The 23827-nt window shown below is 38.1% G+C and overlaps 1 protein-coding gene across 3 annotated transcripts in view; it reads left to right on the forward strand.

Annotated features, from left to right (window-relative positions):
- The window catches only part of SLC25A14 (solute carrier family 25 member 14), a 29926-nt gene extending 6099 nt beyond the window's left edge, over positions 1-23827 (forward strand). For all 3 annotated transcript variants that reach the window (XM_015539004.2, XM_042974898.1, XM_015539005.2), the window contains 9 exons: positions 166-259; positions 2255-2402; positions 5255-5349; positions 6641-6726; positions 10331-10426; positions 14539-14663; positions 15624-15759; positions 22358-22438; positions 23387-23827. In XM_015539004.2, coding sequence (XP_015394490.1) covers positions 166-259; positions 2255-2402; positions 5255-5349; positions 6641-6726; positions 10331-10426; positions 14539-14663; positions 15624-15759; positions 22358-22438; positions 23387-23428 — 903 coding nt within the window. In that variant the 3' untranslated portion in view covers positions 23429-23827. The remainder of the gene's footprint in view (positions 1-165; positions 260-2254; positions 2403-5254; positions 5350-6640; positions 6727-10330; positions 10427-14538; positions 14664-15623; positions 15760-22357; positions 22439-23386) is intronic.

Here is a 23827-nt window from a genome sequence, read left to right on the forward strand (position 1 = left end):
ATCTAGTACATAAAACAGGATCCCCCATTTTGTTTCATTCCACTTGGTAGGGTTTTTCCTCTACATCTGCTTCATTTACTAATTTTGTTGATATAAATAATGTGATCAAACACTAACAAATGCTCCTCACTCTTGTGCCTTGTTCTGATTTGTGTTTATTTTTAGCCCCAGAAAAGTGCCACTGTAAGCCATGAGATGTCTGGTCTGAATTGGAAACCCTTTGTATATGGCGGCCTTGCCTCTATTGTTGCTGAGTTTGGTAAGAATGTGAAAACTGACGAATCTGCTTCTTATGGTATAGATGGTAGCTTATGGTGACAGTTATTTTTGGTGAAAATTAGAGAAAAAGTGAAAAGAAGCTCACTTTGTTTTAAAAACTATTGTCTCTAAGCCATCGAGTAATATTTTCTAAAAAAGTACTACTAATGGTATGGTGAGTGAGGTTAAGAAAGTCAAACTTAGGGGGTGCCTAGGTGGCTCAGTTGGTTAAGCATCCGACTTTGGCTTGGGTCATGATCCCGCAGTTCGTGGGTCTGAGCCCCGCATCAGGCTCTGTGCTGACAGCTCAGAGCCTGAAGCCTGTTTCAGATTCTGTCTCCCTCCCTCTCTCTGCCCCTCCCCGACTTGTGCTCTGTCTCTGTTGCTCAAAAATAAATAAATGTTAAAAAAAATTTTAATAAAAGTCAAACTTAGGAAGATTTTTTTTATAGTTTAATGATTTGTTAATTTGCTCTAGGTTTAAGTAATGTACATGAAAAGATAAAGGGAGTTCGATAATATAGGGGTTTCTGCTATATTTTTGTACTAATGGTCTTTCCTTTATGCTAAGTTGTTTATAACTTTCTTAGTATTCAGACTTTTTTTCTTTTCTTTTTAAAAGTTTATTATTTATTTTGAGAGAGAAAGCAAGCATGAGTGGAGGGTGGGGCAGAGAGAGAGGGAGACACAGAATCTGAAGCAGACTCTGCGACAGTGCAGAGCCAGTGGGGGGCTTGAACTCACGAACTGTGACATCATGACCTGAGCTAAAGTCGGCTGTTTAACTGACTGAGCCACCCAGGCACCCCCAGACTTCTTTTTTCAAACCTCTGTCCCATTTAAAAAAAATTTTTTTTAACGTTTATTCATTTTTGAGAGAGAGAGAGACAGAGCATGAATGGGGGAAGGTCAGAGAGAGAGGGAGACACAGAATCTGAAACAGGCTCCAGGCTCTGAGCTGTCAGCACAGATCCCGACGCGGGGCTCGAACTCACGGACCATGAGATCATGACCTGAGCCGAAGTCGGACGCCCAACCGACTGAGCCACCCAGGCGCCTCTCTGTCCCATTTTAGAAGAAAATTGATTAATAAGATCAAACTGGATTCTTCTCTATTTGATTTTAATTTGGAAATATTTTTTAGACTGTGTTTTTTCATCTCCCAATTTTCTCTTTCCTAAGCTATTTGTAAGTGACCCAACCCATTAATCTTTGTTGACTTTCTTGGCACATGCTCTGGTGTTATGATACCAAAGTCATAAGTGACCAGACCTACATAATCACCTTGTTAGTTTTAGACTTCGAAGTATTCCCTAAAACACATTTTGTCAATGTAATGACCACTTTTGTGTATTGAGGTAACTAAAGAAGTTTGGTTCAAGACATTTCCCAGGCACTGTGTTAGTTATTAGTCCAGAATTAAACGTAGAACCAAGATGAGTCGGCCAAGTAGGACTTTGCTGTTATCTTTCATAATGTTAGGGAACTATTTGTTTCTTGTAAACAGATAAAAGAAAAAAAACTGACAAAACTTTATAATAGTATATAAGAGTACCTGGAACAGCAATCCCATGCTTTCCCATCTTCTTTGTGAAAAATTAGAGAGATTTATGAAGAAGTGGGGAGTCAAGGTGGGGGGGGGGTGCAGAGGAAGATTCAAATGCCAAACTGTATTATGTTATAGATGAAATTAAAACATTTAAATTATTTTGTATTTGCAGTATATTAGGACCATCTTAAAGCATTTTATTATATCAGTTTCAACTATACTGTGGGCCAAATCCTACTGCCTAGATACAGTACAGTATATTTCACTTTACCACATACAACTCTTCTGAAAGTGGTACTCTTAGTAGAGATATCTTAGTAGAGATATCCCCTATGTGTTATAAAAAGGACTTTGTCTTATGTTTTCAAATTGTCATTGGCTTAAATTCAGCCAAAATTTAACCATGACTCTTTGGAGAAACTTATAAATCAGTGTGTTCTTTCATAGGAACTTTCCCTGTGGACCTGACTAAAACACGCCTTCAAGTTCAGGGCCAAAGCATTGATGTCCGTTTTAAAGAAATAAAATACCGAGGAATGTTTCATGCCTTGTTCCGAATCTATAAAGAAGAAGGCGTATTGGCTTTGTATTCTGGGTGAGACTGGATTCTTTCTTTACCTCTTGAATAGAAACGCTTTCAAAAAAATTTTTTTGATGTTTATTTTTGAGAGAGAAAGAGAGACAGAGCATGAGCAGGGGAAGGGCAGAGAGAGGGAGAAACAGAACTTGAAGCAGGCTCCAGGCTCTGAGCTGTCAGCACAGAGTCCGACGTGGGGCTCAGACCCACGAACCGCAAGATCATGACCTGAGCCTAAGTCAGACGCTTAACTGACTAAGCCACCCAGGCGCCCCAAAACACTTTTCAAAGAAACCATGTATTTCAGTGGTCTGATAGTGTGTGCCCTTCATATTCACCATTCTAACTTTTAATTCAATATTCCTGTGCAAGTTTCTATTTCACTTGCTTGTAAGTCTTGAGCTTTAGATTTTGTGTTCATCTGGCTTTGCGTGATATATTTTAAAATGGATATCTCATTGCAGCATTGGCTTTCTCCTGTTTTCCTGAGAGTCATCAATAGCCCCTGTGAATAGCAGCACCAATTAATGGCTTACATTTCTGTGGTATTCTTCCTGAGTTGCCAAATACTTCTTTTAAAATTTTCCTCTTTAAAGAAATACTATTCTGGTAGTTTAAGCATAAAATGCAGAATGTGAGAGAGGGAGACTGATCTTTTTTTGTCAATTTTTAATTAGTTATAGGTTTGTGGTTTATTGCCCATTTTGTCATGTATCTGCTGCCAGTTTCCTAGGCCACTCCTGCATCTAGGTTACCAGTTTACTGCTCAGAGAAGGGACATCAATTTTATTATTAACCTATGTTAGACTTAATTTTGAAAGACAATTTTCTTAGGGAAAAAAATCAAGTAATACATCTCGAAGCAAGTGAATCATGGATCATCTGTTTCACCTTGTTCTTTAATCAGCATGGACAATCACAAGATTATTTTTTTCTAATAGCAAGCAGTAAAGTCAGAAATATGCATATTTAGTCATCATTTTTAAAATCTTAACCATCCAAGCTGCTGTCGTCTTTCTATTTATAACTACTAAAGTATAGTTCTGCAACTTGGAAGAATCTCAAAGGGGGTATGAGTGAGAATGTCTTCAGTTTATAAGCAGAACTTAAATATGGTGAAATCTTGGCTCTAGTGTCTTCTTGATAGATGAAAGATACATGTACAGCTGTTAGGAAGTAAGGTTGATTTTTAAAAAATCTCCATGAGGTGAATAATTGTGTGTACTTCTTTTCCTACATTGCTAGATTCAATTTGCTAATATTTTGTTAAGGATTTTTGCATCTAAATTCATGAGAGATATTTTCCTGTAGTTTTTCCTTTTTGTACTCTTTTTGTCTGGTTTTGATATTGGGGTAATACTAGCCTCATAAAATGAATTGGTAAGTATTCCCTCTCCTTTTTTCTGGAAGAGATTATGTAAGATTAGTGTTGATTTTTTTAGGTGTTTGGTAGAATTCCCCCATTGAAATTTTCTGGGCCTGGAGATTTCCTTTTTGGGAACTTTTAAATTATGAATTAAAATGTTTTAATTGTTATGAGACTATTCAAATGATCTATTTCATGTTTTTTTGATGATTCCCATATTTTTATCTGTTTCATTCTGATTGAGTTTTGGTAGTTTGTAGTTTTTGAGGAATTAGTCCATTTCTTCTGAGTTGTTGAATTTATGAGCATAAAGTCGTTTATAGTAGTATTCCCTTATTCTTTAAATGGCTGCAGAATTTGTAGTGCTGTTGCTTGTTTCGTTCCTGATATTGGTGACTTCCATCTTTTTATTATTATGAACCTTGCTAGAGGTTTATCAATTTTATTGATTTTTTTCAAAAAAGCTGGATTTTTCTCTATTTTTGTTTTCAGTTTTATTAATTTATGCTCTTTACTATGTCCTCCCCTTCTGCTTGCTTTGGTTTTATTTTGCTCTTCTTTTTCTAGTTTCTTGAGTTAGGAACTTATGTTGATTTGGGATTTCCCTCCTTTCTAATGTAAGCATTTCGTGATGTAAATTTCCCTCTGAGCATTGCTTTGGCTGTGCCCTATGTATTTTAACAGGTTCAATTTTCATTTTCATTCAGTTCTATGTATTTTAAAAATTTCCTTTGAGACTTCCTGTGAACCATGGATTATTTAGAAATGTGATGTTTGGGGCGCCTGGGTGGCTCAGTCGGTTAAGCGGCCAACTTCGGCTCAGGTCATGATCTCGCGGTCCGTGAGTTCAAGCCCCGCGTCGGGCTCTGTGTTGACAGCTCAGAGCCTGGAGCCTGTCTCAGATTCTGTGTCTCCCTCTCTCTGACCCTCCCCCGTTCATGCTCTGTCTCTCTCTGTCTCAAAAATAAACGTTAAAAAAAAATTTTAGAAATGTGATGTTTGATTTCCAAGTGTTTGAGGATTTTCCTTACTGATTTCTAGTTTGATTCCATTATAGTCAGAGAATGTACTCTATATGACTTCAATTCTTTTAAACTTGTTGAGTTTTGGGGTGCCTGGGTGGCTCAGTCGGTTAGGTGTCTGACTCTTAATTTTGGCTCAGGTCATGATCTCATGGTTTGTGGGTTCAAGCCCTGTGTCGAGCTCTGTGCTGACAGCATGGAGCCTACTTGGGATTCTCCCTCTCCCTCTCTCTCTGACTCTCCCCTGCACTCGCTCACTCTCTAAATAAATAAATAAACTTAAAAAAATAAAAAAAATAGTTTTGTTTTATGATCCAAATGTGCTCTCTCTTGGTGAATGTTCCACTGTGCTTGAATAAATGCATATTCTGAAGTAGTTGGGTGGAATGAGGTGAGTAATGGAAATGAGTAGACTATCTAGATGTGTTTAATCTGCAAGTGCACATTGAGTATAGTTGACTTTTTCTTTCTTTTTTTGGCAGAATCGCTCCTGCTTTGCTAAGACAGGCATCATATGGCACCATCAAAATTGGCATTTACCAAAGCTTGAAGAGATTATTTGTAGAACGTCTAGAAGGTCAGTATAGACTTCTTCTCTTTTAGGGTGATACTCAGAGGATTATCAAAATCATGCTTACTAAGAAGCATTCATCATGGGATGCTTGAGAGTGGATGACAGTCATTGCAAGGACAAAGCGAGTTCATACTGACTTGGGATTAATCCTTGCAGGAGTGATCTATGAGTTAGAAGGACCTGCTCTTTAAGTTTGTCCCTTTTTCTATCAAAGAAAAAAAAAGGCTTCTGGTCATCACAGAGGGAACATGGACAAGTTTGTCCAGAAAATTAACGCTATCTTCATTGCCAAAAAGACTTCAACTATAAGCATTTCTGTAGCTGCCAGTTTTGATAAGCTTTTGTTAGATGGAGTAATTTTAGACTATTCTAGATTCTGTTGTACCTATGACCACCTTACCCACATTCAGCATTATCCTATGTCTCTATTATTGTTGCTGTAGCATTTCTATCCTGATATGGTACTAAATGGTTATTTTACCACAGGGCTGTTGCATGGTTGTGGATAGCTGGAGAGCCTTTTGATTAGTAATGTCTTTTGAGTTACTTGATTGTGCTAAATTGACTTTTTCTGGAGCCTCTTCTTTGAGGATTCTGAAGGATTTACTTCCTAAAATAATTTCCTTTCACAGATGCTTCACTTGGGTTTACCTAGTTTCTGTTTGTAGGCTCTCCATGGTAAGAAGGCATGGTGAAGATGGAATTTTCATTTTAGAATATTATGCTCTGTTTCTTCTTCTTCTTTTTCTTTTTTTTTTTTTTTGGCTGAGTGGATTTAATTTCAAATGACTAGTTTTTCACATTTGAACTACAGAAACCTGTAAATAGAGGCCAGTAGATATCAAGGCCAGTCAAAATTAATATTTAAGTAATTTTTTTCTGTTATCCGTAAGCTTTTACCTTTTAAAATTCTGTTGCTAAGTCTTTAGAGTTGATGATTCTCCAGAAAAATACTTAAAGAAATTTTTTAGGTGTTTGAAATGATTGAGGAAGAAGTACCACATTCTGAATTTATGTGGGCTATTGCCAGTTGCTCTATACAGAATAATAGGACATGTGCTAGTGTCCTTTAGAACTACCTTTAAAAAATAGTGATTTATGTTTTATAATTTTTATGTTGCAGTGATGATATGGGATCTAGAAATATTTGAGGTTTTTTTTTTTTAATTTTCATAAGCTTTGTGGTTCATTTCTTACAGTCAATTGCCTAGGGTTCCCTTCCTCTGAAAGATCAGTACTTTATTCTCAGAAACTAGTACTTAATACAAGCAGAATTTTTTTTTCCTTTTTACAGATGAAACTCTTCTAATTAATATGATCTGTGGGGTAGTGTCAGGAGTGATATCTTCCGCTATAGCCAACCCCACTGATGTACTAAAGGTAAGAGAGGTCTGGTAGCATTGGATGTATGCAATGTGATGTGAAAAGAGTATGAACTTTGAGTCAGATCTCCACTTGCCAGCTGTAAAACCTTTGGCAAATCACTTAACTGTGTTAAGCCTTAGTTTCCTCATTTGTAAAATGAAGATAATTTAGTACTTATTGCATAGGTTTGCTTAGGATTAGAGATAATATGTGTAGACTGCCTATCACACTTGGTAGATTGTAGATGCTCAGTAAATAATAGTCAATTTATTATGATATGCATTGATCCTTTGGTCTTTAGAGTATGCAAAGCTGTATAAGATTCTTTCCAAGGACTATGTAATTTTAAGGGAATCAGTTTTCAGATACCTCATTTCCATTTATATTCTTCTAAAATTGATCTGAGAAAGAACTTGTGTTTTTATTTTTAATAGTTCTTTTCCCACTTTACAAAAGAAAGGCATACTCCCAACCCATTTTAAATCTCAGTATGGTATATTGACCAGTGGTGTAACCTGGGGTACCAAACAAAGGGATACATCAAAATATAGTTTTTGGAGAAGACTCCTTTAATAGCTAATTGAGGTACCTTAGTCTATAATGCATCTGTCTTTTCTTGTCTTACCTATATTTCCGTTAAGGATGAGATTTGGCTTTTAAATGGTATATTTTGGTTTGTGTTGGGATATTCTGAATACAAAACTCGAACAGTATAGGTTAGTGGTATTGATTTTTAAAAATATAATTGGTTTCTTTCAGGTTTTATCAAAAGACAGGATGAAACATTTATTTGATAATATTAATCTTCATCTTATTTTATCTCATAAAATGGTAAACAGTTTCTACATAGTTACTAACTTATTTAAACTTAGGATTAATAGGGGCGCCTGGGTGGCTCAGTCGGTTAAGCATCCGACTTCGGCTCAGGTCACGATCTCACGGTCCGCGAGTTCGAGCCCCGCGTCGGGCTCTGGGCTGATGGCTCAGAGCCTGGAGCTTGCTTCCGATTCTGTGTCTCCCTCTCTCTCTGCCCCTCCCCCGTTCATGCTGTGTCTCTCTCTGTCTCAAAAATAAATAAACGTTAAAAAAAAAGTAAACTTAGGATTAATTAAAAGCACTAAATATATGGTTATAATGTGTGAGAGGGTCACAAGTTTTTGAGAGTTATTTTAGAGGGAATATGAGAAAAAAGAGGACATATGCTTTAATTATTTGAAACCATAGGTGGTTAGGTTAGTGAAGGAGAGATCTATTGCAATTCAGAGAGTTTTGAGAACCAAGAGAGTGACATGAAAAACCGCACACGAGAAAGAAACCAGTGATGGTTGATGGAGAAAGGATAAGAAATGAACTTTCTAGATTAAATTGAGAGTAATATATACAGAATTTTTTATCACTTTTGATTTGAAGAGTAAGTATTTGTGAAGAGAACTGATTGTATCCTAAAACTCTAAAATATTTGCAATATAATTACACTTGACCTTTTCAAGAACAATAATACTTAACTCCCTAAAGTTTCCTTTCTTATCCATGTGGATCCTAGATTTAATCACCTAAGTGATTCACTTCAATTTCCTGTCCCTTTGACCTGCTTGGTACAATTACAACCATTGACCCATGCTATAATCTACCTTTTCCTTTCTTATACCTGGGTAGGGCTGAAGGCACTGGGGGTGGGGTGAGTCACAAACTTAGACTGTGATGGTACCAATATAGGATCTATAATCATAATCGGGTTGTTCAGTTCTTGCGTATATCCTTGAACAGCTCTTTCTTTGATCTATGTGTTGCTTCCTTGCCTTTGTATATATAGCTCTCTGACTGTAATGCCTTTTACCCATTTTCTCATGAATTTATCCTTCAGGACTGCTCAGGAACAGGGCCAGGACTAGGATGAGACAAATGAGGTGCTCCTTGTGGATGCAAAATGGAAGGGGGCACAAAAGAAAACCACCTCAGTAATCAAGAGAGATAACATTTAAAAAAAATTTTTTAACGTTTTTTATTTTGAGAGGAGCTCAAGCCAGGGAGGGGCAGAGAGAGAGGGAGACACAGAATCTGAAGCAGGCTCCAGGCTCTGAGCTGTCAGCACAGAGCCTGATGTGGGGCTCGAACTCATGAACCATGAGATCATGACCTGAGCTGAAGTTGGACGCTTAACCAACTGAGCCACCCAGGCACCCCGAGAGATAACACTTTTATGCAATATTTTTCAAAAATTAAAATGAATGCAAATTATTCACGATGAATAAAGTATCAATATTTTGTATAATTCATCTCACCTCCTCACCCTAATCTCATCCTGTTGGATTCTGTCTTTAGTTAAATTTTTGATATTTGGTTCATTGTGGGTTTTTCTGCATTCATTTTCATGTCTTAAAATATTGCATTATTATTTGGATTACTGAGGGTTTTTTTTGAGTCCCCCTCCTACATTTTGTGCCAGAGGAAAGTGCCATACTTGCCTCACCCTAGTCCCAGCCCTGCTCAGGAATCACTTCCTTAAAGAAGTCTCCTACTTGCTTCACCCTAGTCCCAGCCCTGCTCAGGAATTACCTCCTTAAAGAAGTCTCCTACTTACCATAGGATATTTGTAGTTTTTAAAATTTATCTTTGTAATAGTTTCTATTCCGATTTAACTGAGTTTAGGTTTTTATCTCAAAACTCTTAGTAGTAGCAGTTGACTTTCCATGTAAAAACATGCTGTTGTCTCCTGATTTACCAAAGACATTTATTGAAACCTAGAGTTGTGCATCCTGAAAATCAGGCCCACATTTGGGCCACTAGTATTTAGCGACTGGCTGCTATGATTCTATGTGTGCAGTCACGGGGGGAATTGTACCAAATCTTTCATGTGGCTTTTTTTTTTAAATTTTAAATTTTTGTTTATTTTTGTTTATTTTTGAGAGAGAGAGGTGCATGCAAGCTGGGGTGGAGCAGAGAGAGAGGGAGACAGAATCCAAAGCAGGCTCTGTACTGTCAGCACAGAGCTCAATGCAGGTCTTGAACTCACGAATGGTGAGATAATGACCTGAGCCAAATTTGGACGCTTAACCGACTGAGCTACCCAGTTGCCCCAACTAATCACATTTTAGAAGAATTATTTTCTACCCTCACTGAGTACTTGTTCTCTTTTTCCCAGAATTTCTTCCAGCTCTAGAATTGATTGACTTAGTATAAGGAACGTGAGGCTAATGAAAATCATTTTTTTAATTAAAAAATTTTTTTTAACATTTATTTATTATTGAGAGACAGAGCATGAGCATGGGAGGGACAGAGAGAGGGGGAGACACAGAATCTGAAGGAGGTTCCAGGCTCTGAGCTGTTAGCACAGAGCCCAACACAGGGCTGGAACTCACAAACCGCAAGATCATGACTTGAGCTGAAGTCTGGCACTTAACCAACTGAGCCACCCAGGCACCCCTGATGAAAATCATTTTTATGAGACATACTTTTACACAAATTACACTTCTAAAATATATAGGTTGTCATTAATTTCATCAGAATAACAGGGTAACATTTCTGAGAATTCCCAAATACTGTTTTCTTAATTTTAAATGAGTGAAACCTCTCATTTTGGTCTCTGTTAAAACAAAATGTTCACCCCTTCTTACTTTAGATTCGAATGCAGGCTCAAGGAAGTCTGTTCCAAGGCAGCATGATTGGCAGCTTCATCGATATATACCAACAAGAAGGTGCCAGGGGTCTGTGGAGGGTAAGTACTCTTTATGCCCCTTTCCTATAAATTTGCAAAGAATACTTCTTATACGAAGCCATAAAATTATGAATTGTCAGCTTACGCTGTTTAATTTTTTGTAACCCAGAACATAAGGTAAGAAACTTTCTTATCACCTATGAAAGGACCAAAACTTACCAGTTTCTTCATTTCTGCTTAATGTTTGGGGATGTTTGTGTGAGAGAAGTTAATGACATTACTTGAGATAGTCATTTTGATTTGTTTAAATTCACAGTGAATTTAAGTCTTCAATACATATTTTTGCCAGTTTTGTACTAACGCTGCACTATATATTTGTGATAGTCTCTGATTACCTAAAACAGCTTTTCTTAACCTTATAAAAAGTAAAAATTGTACTAAAAATATTGAGATCTATAAAAGAAAAAAATCCAGTATTATTAACTAGAGATAATCACTGTTAACATTTTGCCATTTAATCTTCCAGTCTTCTATCTACTCCTGTTTTTGTTTTTGTTCCTATAACTTTTTATCTTATTTTAATCACTTAATAAGACTACTTGTAGAATATACACAGATAGTAGAATGGGAAATCCATTAATAGGCTCTTAAAGAAGAGAGCTTTGTGTTTTTTTTTTTCCTTCCTTCATATTTGTCCCCAACTTCCTATAAAAATTTTAAACATACAGAAAAGTTGAAAGAACAGAACAGTGAACACCTTATATACCCAGATTAAATGACTGTTAACATCTGGTCATATATGCTTTATCTGTTTATATGTGTGTACACAGATAAACATACACACACATTCTTTTTTTGTTTTTTTTTTTGCTAACTTATTTGAAAGGAAGTTGCCGACATCATGGTACTCTCCTAAATAGTTCGTTATGCATCTCCTAAGAAATAAGGACATTCTCCTATATAATAATACATAATAATGATATCATTATCACATCTAAGAAAATTAACAAGCCCTTAATACCTAACATCCAGTCTGTATTCAAATTTTCCTTATTGATGAGACCAGGCCAGTTTTCTTATAGAATGTTTCCCCTGTATTTCCTTCAAACTGGAAGTTAGGTCTGTTGACTTGATTAGATTCACATTAAACATTTTGGTAAGAGAACTTCATAGGTTACACTGTATATTTCATATTGTATCAAAGCAAGAAGCACATATTACTTTGTCCCACAATTAATGATGCCAAGTTTGATTATTTGGTAAGATGATGTCCACCAGGTCTCACCATTGTAAGAGATAAAAATTTGTCCCCCTTTGTAATTAGCAGGTAACCTGTAGGGTGATACTCTAGCAACATGCATATATCCTGTTACTTAATAACCTTTCACTTAATGGTCTTAGCATCCATTAATGATCCTTGAGGTTTGCTTTTTGATAACAGGGTGCACTTTCTTGATTAGTCTAATTTAAAACCAGAAAATGGACCTAACTAGATATTTTCACAAACTAATGCAAAGGGAAAGACAAAGCAGGAATGACAATAGGGAGTTTTTGTCAAAACATAGCTACTTTATTTTTAGTTAAAAATTTTAATTGTGGTAAAATACACGTAACATAAAACTTAGCATCTTAAACATTTTTAAATGTACAGTTCAGTAGTGATAAGTACATTTACATTGTTGTACAGTTAGTCTCTAGATTTCTTTTTTCTTGCAAAACTGAAACTCTGTACCCATTAAACAACTCCCCATTTTCCCCTCCCCCTGGTGACCATCCTTCTATCTGTCTCTTATGAATTTGACTATTCTGGGTACCTCATGTAAGTGGAATCATACAGTATTTGTGTTTTGTTACTGGCTTATTTTACTTAGCATAATTTGTTCCACGTTCATTCGTGTCGTCACTTGTCAGAATATCCTTCCTTTTTAAGGCTGAACAATACTCCATTGTATCTATTTCCACATTTTATTTATCTGTTCATCTGTTAATGGGCATTTAAGTTGTTTCTGTAGCTTGGCTTTTGTGAATAATGCTACTCTGAATATGGGTGTGAAAATATCTCTTCAAGACTCTGATTTCAGTTCTTTTGTGTATATACCCAGAAACGAGATTGCTGGATCACATGGTAATTCTATGTTTAATGTTTTGAGGAATGGAACATAGCTACTTTCATGATCCAGGCTGCTTAAATCGTCCAGGCATGTAAGATAAAGAAGTGAAGTACATTGTGTTATGTACTCTTTTGACACAGACGTGTATTATTTGCATATTAAAATATAGGAATAGGGGTGCCTGGGTGGCTCAGTTGGTTAAGCATCTGACTTCGGCTCAGGTCATGATCTTGAGGTTCGTGAGTTTGAGCCCTGCATCAGGCTCTCTGCTGTCAGCACAGAGCCTGCTTTGGATCCTCTGTCCCCCTCGCTCTACCCCTCCCCCACTCACACGCTCTTTGTCTCTCTCAAAACTTAAAAAAAATACAGGAATATTTTTTCATTTCAACACGGAAATAGGTTTACATTTTTCTTCAAACACATGGTCTCCTTTGTCATTGTTTTATTTTCCTGCTTTAATTGTCACATGAGTACTGGAAACATTTTATTTTCTAACTTCATTGTAAGAAATAACAGCACAAGTGAAAGTCAGAGTTGGAGACATGGTAGAGAGTTATGGGGACCCTGGTGAACTGGAGAGGAGTGTGGACCCTATTCATTGTTGTCTTGCATGATGGGAGTCCAGTGTGGCCAAAGTGTTTGGGCTTTCAAGAGAAGCTGAAAATCTGCATTCCTATGGGAAGTATCCTGTTTTTTATACACTGACAGCTAATTCGGCCTTCTAGAAACACTGTGTAGGCCATACACAACATGTCTGTTGCCTGAATTTGGCTCATGGGCTCCAATTTGGGGCGTTACTGTTCAGCAAGGTAGTCTTCTGTGAAGATCATCTTCTAACACTGTTGAGCAGGTGGAAGTGTCCGAGAGGAAGGCACTGTTGGGCCAGCCAGCCCGACCAGCAGAATTAGACATCTTCTGATGATAGCACAGCTACGTCACTTCCACTTTATGAGTTGAATTTGGGAATTTATAAATGATTGAGCACTTTATAACAGGTATCCCAGAAAGCACTTGTCCCCGTGGTATGTTATTTTCAAATGTAAATGACATTTTATTTTATTTTTTAAAATGTTTATTTTTGAGAGAGAGAGAGTATGAGCAAGGGAGGGGCAGAGAAGGACAGATGATCAGAAACAGGCTCCACATTGACAGCTGCGAGCCCCTTGTGGGGCTGAAACTCACGAACTGCAAGGTCATGACCTAAGCCGAAGTTGGATGCTCAACCGACTGAGCCACCCAGGAGTCCCTATTTTATTTTTTTAATGTTTGTTTATTTTTGAAATAGAGAGCGAGCATGTATGCGTGAGAACTGGGGAGAGGCAGAGAGGGAGGGAGCCTGAGGATCCAAAGTGAGTTCTGCGCTGACAGCAGAGAGCCCAGTGCAGGACTCGAACTCAGGAACCTTGAGATCATGACCTTGAGCCGAAGTCGGACACTTAACTGACTGAGCCACCCAGGTGCCCCCAGACTTGGATTTTTATGTCACTTTGCAACTCCCAACCTGTTTTGTTCTGTTTTATTTTTATTTATTTGTTTTTTAAATCATATTTTTTTTTGAGAGAGAGGGGGCTCAAGTGAGCGAGAGGCAGAGAGAGAGAATCCCACAAGGGGCAGAGTTGGGGGGTAGAGAGAGACACAGAGACAGAAAGGCTCACCTGGAATGGGGCTCATGCTCACCCGAAGCGGGGCGTGAGCTCACCTAATGTGGAGCTCAAACTCACGAACCACGAGATCATGACCTGAGCCGAAGTCAGATACTTAATGACTGAGCCATCTAGGTGCTCCTCTCTCATATTTTAATGTTTATTTTGAGAGAGAGAGAACGTGCACATGGGAGGGACAGAGAGAGAGGGAATCCCAAGCAAGCTCTGCACTGTCAGCACAGAGCTGAACGTGGGGCTCGATCTCACAATCCAATTCATGAGATCATGACCTGAGCCTAAATCAAGAGTTGGACACTTAACAGACTGAGCCACCCAGGTGCCCCTTGTTCACTTTTTTACAATTTATGTCACTAACCTGTGTATTTCTTTGGTGTGTAATATCACTTACATATTGCAGGGTGTTGTCCCAACTGCTCAGCGGGCTGCCATTGTTGTGGGCGTGGAGTTACCAGTCTATGATATTACAAAGAAGCACTTAATATTGTCAGGGGTGATGGGAGACACAATTTTAACTCACTTTGTGTAAGTATTATAGGCTGTGCTTATTCCATATTTCCATTATTTTGAGCACAAAAAGCATCTTTCACTGAGGTCCTCATGTAGAATCAATAATGGGTACAGATGGTCTAGATACTCCTCTCTGTCTTATCTCCAGAACTTCAAGCCTTCTAATACTTGTACAGAGATCCTAGATGCTGTGGGTAGATACTGTACTGTGGGTAGATACTGTAGATACTGTACTACCACTGTACTTGGTAGCAGTGTCTAATACAACAGCCTATCAGATGTCTAGGATTTGCATTTGTTCATACACAGCCTCTATATCTAATTTTATCTGTTATTTTCTTTGGTTAAGTTTGGATCAGAAAGCAAACTTTTCTCAATGAGAATCAGAAAAAAGTGAAAATTTATAGGGCCTGTGAAACAAAACCACAGTTTTGGGCTAAAGACTGTTGCTAGCCTTATCCTACGTTCTCTTCATATTGGAACTTTTATGATACTTTACTGCTCGAAGTATACCGCATTTGGTATATGATGCTGTGGTATGAAAACTTATATATCTAATAGATGATGTGTGTTAGTTTCTGCTTAGGGATCCTGCTAGACTTCTAAATTGCCCCCCCCCCCCCCGCCCCCAACCAAAGGCTAAGTTTTGGATTGAAAAGTGAAGGGCATAATACTTTTTAAAGGATTTTATTTTTAAGTAATCTCTACACTCAGTATGGGGCTTGAACTTACTACCTGAGATCAAGAGTCACATGCTCTACGGACTGAGCCAGCCAGGTGCCCCACAGGGATACCTTTTGAATGATATTTCTTTAGAACACATTTCCTCTCTCTTTAGATTGTAATGAAAGGGCAGGTGCCAAGTTTTATCTGATGAGTCTGACTCATCATACAGTTATGAATTTATGTTTGGCATAATTTCTGTTTAGTCAGGGTTGGAAGTGAGGTGGTTTATCTTAAAGTTTTCATTTTTAGTTCCAGCTTTACATGCGGCTTGGCTGGTGCTCTGGCTTCCAATCCAGTTGATGTGGTTCGAACTCGCATGATGAACCAGAGGGCAATCGTGGGACATGTGGACCTTTACAAGGGTACTTTAGATGGTATTTTAAAGGTATGCACACTGTAGGCTTGGTTTGCATTTTTGATTTTTTTAGATGTCTCAGGCATTCTTTCAGTCCTTATTCTTGGTTGCTATGTATCATTTTGAAGATGGAAGAATCATTATGTATATTTTTAATAGCCTCTCAGAACAATTTCCAGTTATAAAAGCTGTCTCCTTGGCAATCTGCTGATATGCAGTGGTCCTTAATATTATCATTCCAGTTTGAATACTTGAGACTGCAGGATACTTTTATTAATAGCACCATGTAGAATTATTGAGATAGAAGGGACTTAAGATATCCCACATTTACCTGCTTCAGGTAAGACAGAGACCCTGTAATAGAAAATCTGGTACTCAATTTCAGTTCAGTATTGTGCTGTTGCTTACACTTTGCCTTTGAAAGTTTCTGCGATGCTATGTTTGTAGGAAACTGAATATCACAAATGTGTTGTGTAATCACTGGTGATCATCCTTCTACAAAAAGCAAATTTGGGGCCAAAATACGACATTTCCATATGGTTTCTCTGTGCTGTCAGTTTAGTTTAACAACCATTTATTATCTAACAGGAACCATTTTAGTAGATACAGAGAAATTACAGTATACTGCAGGTGTACAAACAGATAATCAGCACAGCCTGGTAAACTTGATAAACTCAGGGACCTATGGAAGGAAATTTTAGTCTAATTTGGAAGTTTAGGATAGGCTCCCTGTAGATGGTGGCATCTTGAATAACTCACATCTGTTGAGTGTTTTTACTTTGTATCAGAAACTGTCCTAATGAGACTTACATGTATTCATTCACTTAATCCTCATCATTACCCCATGTGGTAGATACTAAAGCACTAGAGATCAACTAACCTGCCCCAAATTTTGCAGCTAGTGGGGTTTCAGCTCAGACCATTTGGCTTCAAACTAACATTCTTAACCTCTACACTGTAGTGCCTTTCTTATGTTGATGGCTAAGGGGTTAAATAGGTTTTTTTTTTTTAAATTTTTTTTTAACATTTATTTATTTTTGAGACAGAGAGAGAGAGAGAGAGAGCATGAATAGGGGAGGGTCAGAGAAAGAGGGAGATACAGAATCCGAAACAGGCTCCAGGGTCTGAGCTGTCAGCCCAGAGCCCGACGCGGGGCTCGAACCCACGGACCGTGAGATCATGACCTGAGCGAAGTCGGACGCTTAACCGACTGAGCCACCCAGGCGCCCCAAAATAGGTTATAAAGGATATTGAATGCTATGCTGAGGTACTTGGGTTTTTTTTTTTTAACTTGATGGGGAGCTATTGAAAGATCTTAATCAGGTCAGATTTGTATTTTAGATCACTTTGGGTTTGTTAAGACAGTGGTTCTCAGGTGCATTGGAGCCACCTGGGGAAACTTTCACAGCTCCTGTGTCTACTGTAGACCAATGAACTCAGAACTTATGGGGGTAGGGGACCCAGGTTGAAAGTATTTTTAAAAGTCCTCAGGTGATTGCAGTGTTCACCTAAGGTTGAAAAGCCATTTATCTAAGGGGTAAGCCTAGAGCAGTGGTTCTTAAGGCATTAACTTGCCTCAGAATCACCTGGAGGGCTTATTCAAATGCAGATGGCTGGGGCCCATCACCAGATTCTGATTCAGCAGGTCTTGAATAGGGACTTGAGAATTTGTGTTTCTAACCAGTTCTCAGGCAATACTGAGACTCTGGATACTACACTTTGAGAAACAATGACCTAGAGATAGGGAAGCTGATTAGAAAGCTGTTAGTAATCTAAGATAGAGGCAATAAAGCCTGAATTTGAGCACTGTAGTGGGGATGCAGAAGGTAGGATAGAGTTGAGAATAATTTAGTTGATAAAGTCAATAGGATTTGCTTGAGTAGGTGTGGAGAGGTGTGAGAGAAAGGAAGTGCCAGAGATAAGTTCCCAGTTCTTTGTTTTGGTGACTGTGTGGTGATTCCCATTGACACAGTTATCACAGGAAAAACAGGTTTTTTTGGGTGGGGTGGGAGGAGACAGTATAGTTTTGGATACTTAGTTTGAAGTGCATGAGGAACATGCAGTGGATATATTTGGAGACCTTAGTCTTAACTCAGGGGAGAGTTTAGGGATATAGATAGGAGCCTGGGGAAGCAGTAGTGTACAGGTGTTACATAACTGTGGAGGGGGAGACCAAGGAGAGAACGTAGAGGAGTTCACATCATTTTTGCCTTTCTAGCACACTAGAGTATTATGCATTCCTTTCACTAATAGTGATTCACAGAGGAAGTGATTGTCAGACTTTGGGGAGTAGAGTTTGGTAAAAGCCCCTCTTTGCTATTTCTGACATGCTTACCCTTCCACTTGACAATCACTGGTATAGAGAGAGAGAAAGGGAGGGCCAAGGAAATAACTCTGAGGAATACCAATTGCTAAGGGCTTGGCAGGTGGGAAACCTAGGAGAGACACCGAAAGATAACAGTCAAAAGATATGAGGAAACTTAGAAGAGCCATGGAAGCCCAGGGAGTAATGAGTTTGAAGAAGAGATGAGTAGTTATTTAATGCCAACTGGAATAGAGAGGTCCAATATAAGGACTACAAACTATCTGTTGGATTTGATATTTTCTAGAGGAGGTTTGCTGGAATGATGTTTGCAAAAGCTAGATTGATGTGCATGAGGAGTGTGTTTAATTATTCATTCATCCAGTACAAAAATGTTTAAGTCTTATGTGCCAGGTGCTGTTCTAGTTTGGTGAACAGAAAAGTTTTGGCCTTTGTCATGACACTTTAATTCTAATAGAGACAGGTAAACACATAGGAATCAAGGGTAAATAGACAAGTGTAAAATACTCTTTCAAGAAGGTTGGCTAACAGGAGATAGAATGTACAATAATAGAGTAATAGCTAGCATTTAGTGAATGCTTATTATGTGCCACACACTATAGTCTATCTTTTAGCTCACAGCAACCCTATGGAGTAGATATGTTTTGATTTTATAAACAAGGGAACTTGGGTGGGAGTGGCTAAGTACCCAAGATTATACACCTAATAAGTGGCAAATCTGGGACTTAAACCAGAGTCTGATTCAAAAGTTTAAACTTATAACCACCATGCTGTGTTATATTGTCAGAAACATATTTTCATGTTGGCAGTAACCTTTACCTATATTCACTCTCTCATTCATTTACTTGCTGTTAAAGTTCTTTATACTGATTGCTCTATATTGTCATTGTATATAATAGCATCTTGCTTTATTACTTCATCAGCGAGAGTCCCAGAGCACTAGTGAATGGAGTTCTGCATTCATTTCTGCCATAGAAACCAACAGCTGCAAATCTTACCCTGTCACCCCTGTCTTAAAACCCTTGAATGGCTTCTCGTTGACCCAAGGCTCTATATGATTTGGCCACTTTTTACTTCTACAGCCTTATCACTGCTACCTTTATTCTACATTCCAGATGTACTATACAATTTCCACTGGTAGACTTTCCTTCATTCCCAAATTTTCATCCATGCCATATACTTTGTTAGATGCCCCCACCCTACCCTATATATCCTTTTCACTTAGCTAGTTCCTATTCATTCTTCAGACCTCGTTACTTTCTCCTAAAGGCCTTCCCTGACTGATGAACTAGGTTATGTGTACACAGTTTCTTGTACTTACTCTGACAACATTTATTTTATTATTTAAAAACATCTTTTTTGAGGACTAATTTACATATTGTAAAATTTACCTATTCAAAGTGGCTTTTGGTATATTCACAGATTTGTGTGACTGTCATCACCACAGTTGATTTTAGAACATTTTCATGAATTCAAAAATAAACCTCGTACTCTTTAGTTATCACCTCCCTGTTCCCTCACTCCCAGTCCTAAGAAACCACTAACCTACTTTTCTAACTCTTTAGATTTGCATATTCTAGATATCTCATATAAATGAAATCATACAATATGTGATCTTTTTGACTGGCTCCTTTCACTTACCACAATGTTTCAAGGTTCATTCATGTCTTAGTACGTATCAGTGTGTTCCTTTTTATGGCTGGGTGATACTCCATTGTGTGGCTGTATCACATTTATATTTGTTACATTTTATTGTAATTGCTTTTAATGCCTGTCTGCCCCAGTAGACTGTAAGTTCCATGAAGGCAGGGCCATGTGCATCTTATCACTTTATCCACAGCAGATTGTTTATTGAATGAATGCACAACTTTATGAAGTAGTCTGTTGTCTCTGTTTATCTATAAAAGTTCTTGTGTTTGTTTTCATACAACTGTCTGAAGCCAGGCACTGGGCCTCCCAGTCCTAATGTTCTATAGAAGTTAGTCACTGTTTTGGAGCTTTTTAAAGATTCATATGGCTCATGGGAGTATTAGAGACCCTTACTGTGTTTGTATGTTCATGTACTCAACAGATATTCATTTAGGTATTTATTGGAAACTTTCCTGTGTCAGACAGTGTTAGGTGGTAGGGATATAATGGTGAGCAAGACAAACATAGTCCCTGTTCTCCTGGAGACTACATTCTAGTTGAGGGAGACAGACAATAAACACACAGATAATAATATAATTTCAGATAGAATTAAATGCTATTAAGACATAAATAGAGCATGAGACAGTGACTTGGAAATGATAGTAGGGAACTACTTCAGCCAGGATAGCCAGGACAAGGCTGTGGGTAGGTGATATTTGAGCAGAGATCTGAATGATGAGAAGAAGGTGATGAAGATCTGAGAGAAAAAACATTTCAAAAAGAGGGAACAGGTACAAAGGCCCTGAGTTGGGAATGAACTGGATATGTTCAGAGGTTAAAAGGAAGGCTGGTGTGGCTGAGTGTGGTAAATGAAGGAGAAAGTAGTAGGAAATGAAACTGGAGAGACTGGCAGGGGCTAAATCATGTAGGATCCTATAGATCATCACATAAAATTTGCAATTACAGTGAAATCCACTGGGAAGCCATTGGAGAGCTTGAAGCAGGAAAGTGACACTATTTATAATTTAATGTATAAATTATATTTTTTTTATATTGGATTGTATCTCTAAGGTCCCATGTCATTTTAGCAGTCTATGATTCTAGGTTATCTGCATCTGGCTGAATTTCACAATTTTCCAACGTCAATTTTGGTCTCAGACCTTCAGCATTTGCTGGTAATCCATTGGGGGAAAGCATATTACCACTATGATTCTGTAAAAGTCCCCTTATTCTGTTACTATTTGTTCAAAAAATGATTAGTAAGGATAATTATCTTGAGTATTCTTAATCTACAGGATGGGATAGGGGATATTTACAAGTCTGGATTCTCATATTAATGTCCTATCCAAATATATCAATTATTTAGTATAGTGGCGGGTTTTATTTCACCAGGGGAAGGGCAAAATAACATCGCAATGTCTAACCCAGTGCCTAACACACAGGAGTTACTTAATAGATATTTTAAAATAGTACACAAAATAGGGACTGTTTCTGCTGGCTGAATTCAACACACCACCAGTTTATGACCTTTGTCATTTAATATGTCATTTAATTCAAATAACTACTCAGTTGGTGTGTTTAGGACCCCCATTGTATAAAACAGGAAACCTAAACTCAAAGCAATTTACGCACTGTTCCTCATGCAATCTTGAAAGCATTTACATCAGGCAGTCCATGGCATTACACAGAAGTTGATAGAATGAAACAGACTCAGAGGAGGATAGTGACTGCTCAGCTCCTTATTCCCTACCCTACTTTAGTTTTCCTATTAGCACTTCCATTTCTGAATATAATATAAATCAATCTATGTATTTGTCAGCTTTTCTAGAGAGTGCACTCCTTGAGGGCAGGGAGTGTATAAGTTATCTCTTCCTTTATAACAAATTGCTCCAAAACTCACTTCCTTAAAACAGTAAACATTTGTGATCACGCAGTTTCTGTGGGTCTGGAATTCAGAAGCAACTTAGCTTAGTGATTTCAGCTTAGATTCTCTTGTGAGGTTGTAGTCAGATGTCAGCTAGAGCTACAGCCATATCTGAAGGCTAGACTGGAGCTGGGATATCTGCTTCAAAGATCACTCATGTGGCTATTAGCAGGAATTATTAGCTGTTGGCTACTAAACCTGTGTTCCTCTCTGGAAGTTGGCTGGAAGCCTTAGTTTCTCCCCTTCTGGGCCTCTCATGACGTGACAGCTAACTTTATAGTGAACAATTCAAGAGAGAAGAAGATAGAAGCAGGAGCCTTTTAGATCTAAAACATCTTTTATACCATAATGGAGGTGACAGACTACTGCTGTATTTTCTTGGTGACCTAGACCTCTCCTGGTATGTTGTGAGAGGGGTTACACAAGGATATGAATAACTAGTGGTGGCTTTCATTGGGGTCATATTGGAGGCTGGCTACCACAGACACTTTCTCTCTCGTTTACTGTTATTACTATTATCCCAGCATCAAGAAGAGTACCTTGCATAGGCAAGGTGCTTAAATATTTGTTGAATGAGTGGGTAGATTTAGACTGTATATGAATTCAAAATGTATGGCTTTAGAAAAACAGCATTAATGGAGCCATAAGTTGTTGGGGAGGGACATGGAAGATGAGTACTAAAAATAAAAGTAATTGTCAGATGTACATAGTAAGGGGAATTCACTCTATTTTTGATTATATCTTTCCCTCAGATGTGGAAACATGAGGGATTTTTTGCACTCTATAAAGGATTTTGGCCAAACTGGCTTCGACTTGGACCCTGGAACATCATTGTATCCTTTTAGAATATGAGAATGAAAGCAGATGCTTTAAGCTCCCAGGTAATTTTTTACTATGGGAAGGAAAATTTGGTTATTGACACCTTTAGGCAAGTGAGTAACTCAAGCATTCTAATGGTGACCATTGAGGACAGAACTAAGTAGAGAAATGGCTTTTAGTTGGAGTCTAGTACAAACTAAAGGCAGTGGAAAAGATGTACCAAAGTGTCCTCTTTAAAACAAAACAAGTACAAACAAATCTGGAAGGGGTTATGAAGTTTTTGGAAACCCTGTTGGGATTTGCCCACAGGAAACTACATGCTGAGGTGGTCCAGATTTCCTACTCCTAACTATAGGACCAGAGCAACTGGAGAAATAATAAGACAGAAAACACTCATAGGGTGAAGGAATCCAGGCCAAGTAGGTCTCTTTCCTCACGGATGGCTCTTCTTTCTTTAGCTGTGTTTGAGTGCCTCCTTTGTGCAGAGAGAATTGAATGTTGTATATAGTTTGTGTGTATAGTGGTGAGCATTGCAGGGTTTAAAAGTAATTCCTTGCCCTTGTGGAATCTATAGGTTGAGAGAGGGAGTATGCCTCTCTCTCCTTGGGATTGATCTGATCACCTAAGAGTAACAGTTACTCTTAGCATTGAATTATATATATGTTGTCATTAATGTTCTTGGGTGTGTGTGAGAGAGTGTGTGTGGCCTGTTGGCCACTGAAGACTATAAGTATGTTAGAGTTCTAATCTGTTTTTATTGCTAAATGCCAAATCATAAGGGGTACGTGGTGGGCACTCAATGCATGCTTGATTTGCCAGGTATTGTTTTTAAAAAGTCTTAAGCAAGTACAACTCAGAATCTGAGATAGACTACCTCAGTGTAAGAGAATGCAATACACAATTTTAGAACTAGGTTTAGCTTTCATTGTCAACCCAATGATCTTCCATGACTTACTCCTCAGTTTTTTATTACATATGAGCAGCTCAAGAGGCTTCAAATCTAAGAACTGAATTATACGTGAGCCAAGCCCTGCCAGCGTTTCTACTTTTTTCCCTATTTCCGTGTTCTAATGTATTTTGACAAAGTTGTAAGTGTTTACTGAACCATTGGTCTCCCAAGGGCCTCCTGATGGAAGAACTACAGGATGCTTCAAAATTGTTCGTGTGTTTGTGTTACCATGTTAACTTTTCCGTGAGAGGAAGTGTTAACATTGCGACTCTGGCCCCAGATTGGTATCTTCTATGAAGATGGATACTGATAGATGACATTAAAATGGCCTTCTTTTCAAATGTGGGTTAAATGTAGTTGGTTAGCCCCAAACTTGAGCTAGAGCAGAAGGCATAGGCCAGGGCAGTTACTGCTATGTATGTTACAGACCTCGGTTCTCATTAAAGTATTTATT

Source organism: Panthera tigris, chromosome X (genome assembly GCF_018350195.1).
Source record: "Panthera tigris isolate Pti1 chromosome X, P.tigris_Pti1_mat1.1, whole genome shotgun sequence".
Lineage (NCBI taxonomy): Eukaryota > Metazoa > Chordata > Mammalia > Carnivora > Felidae > Panthera > Panthera tigris.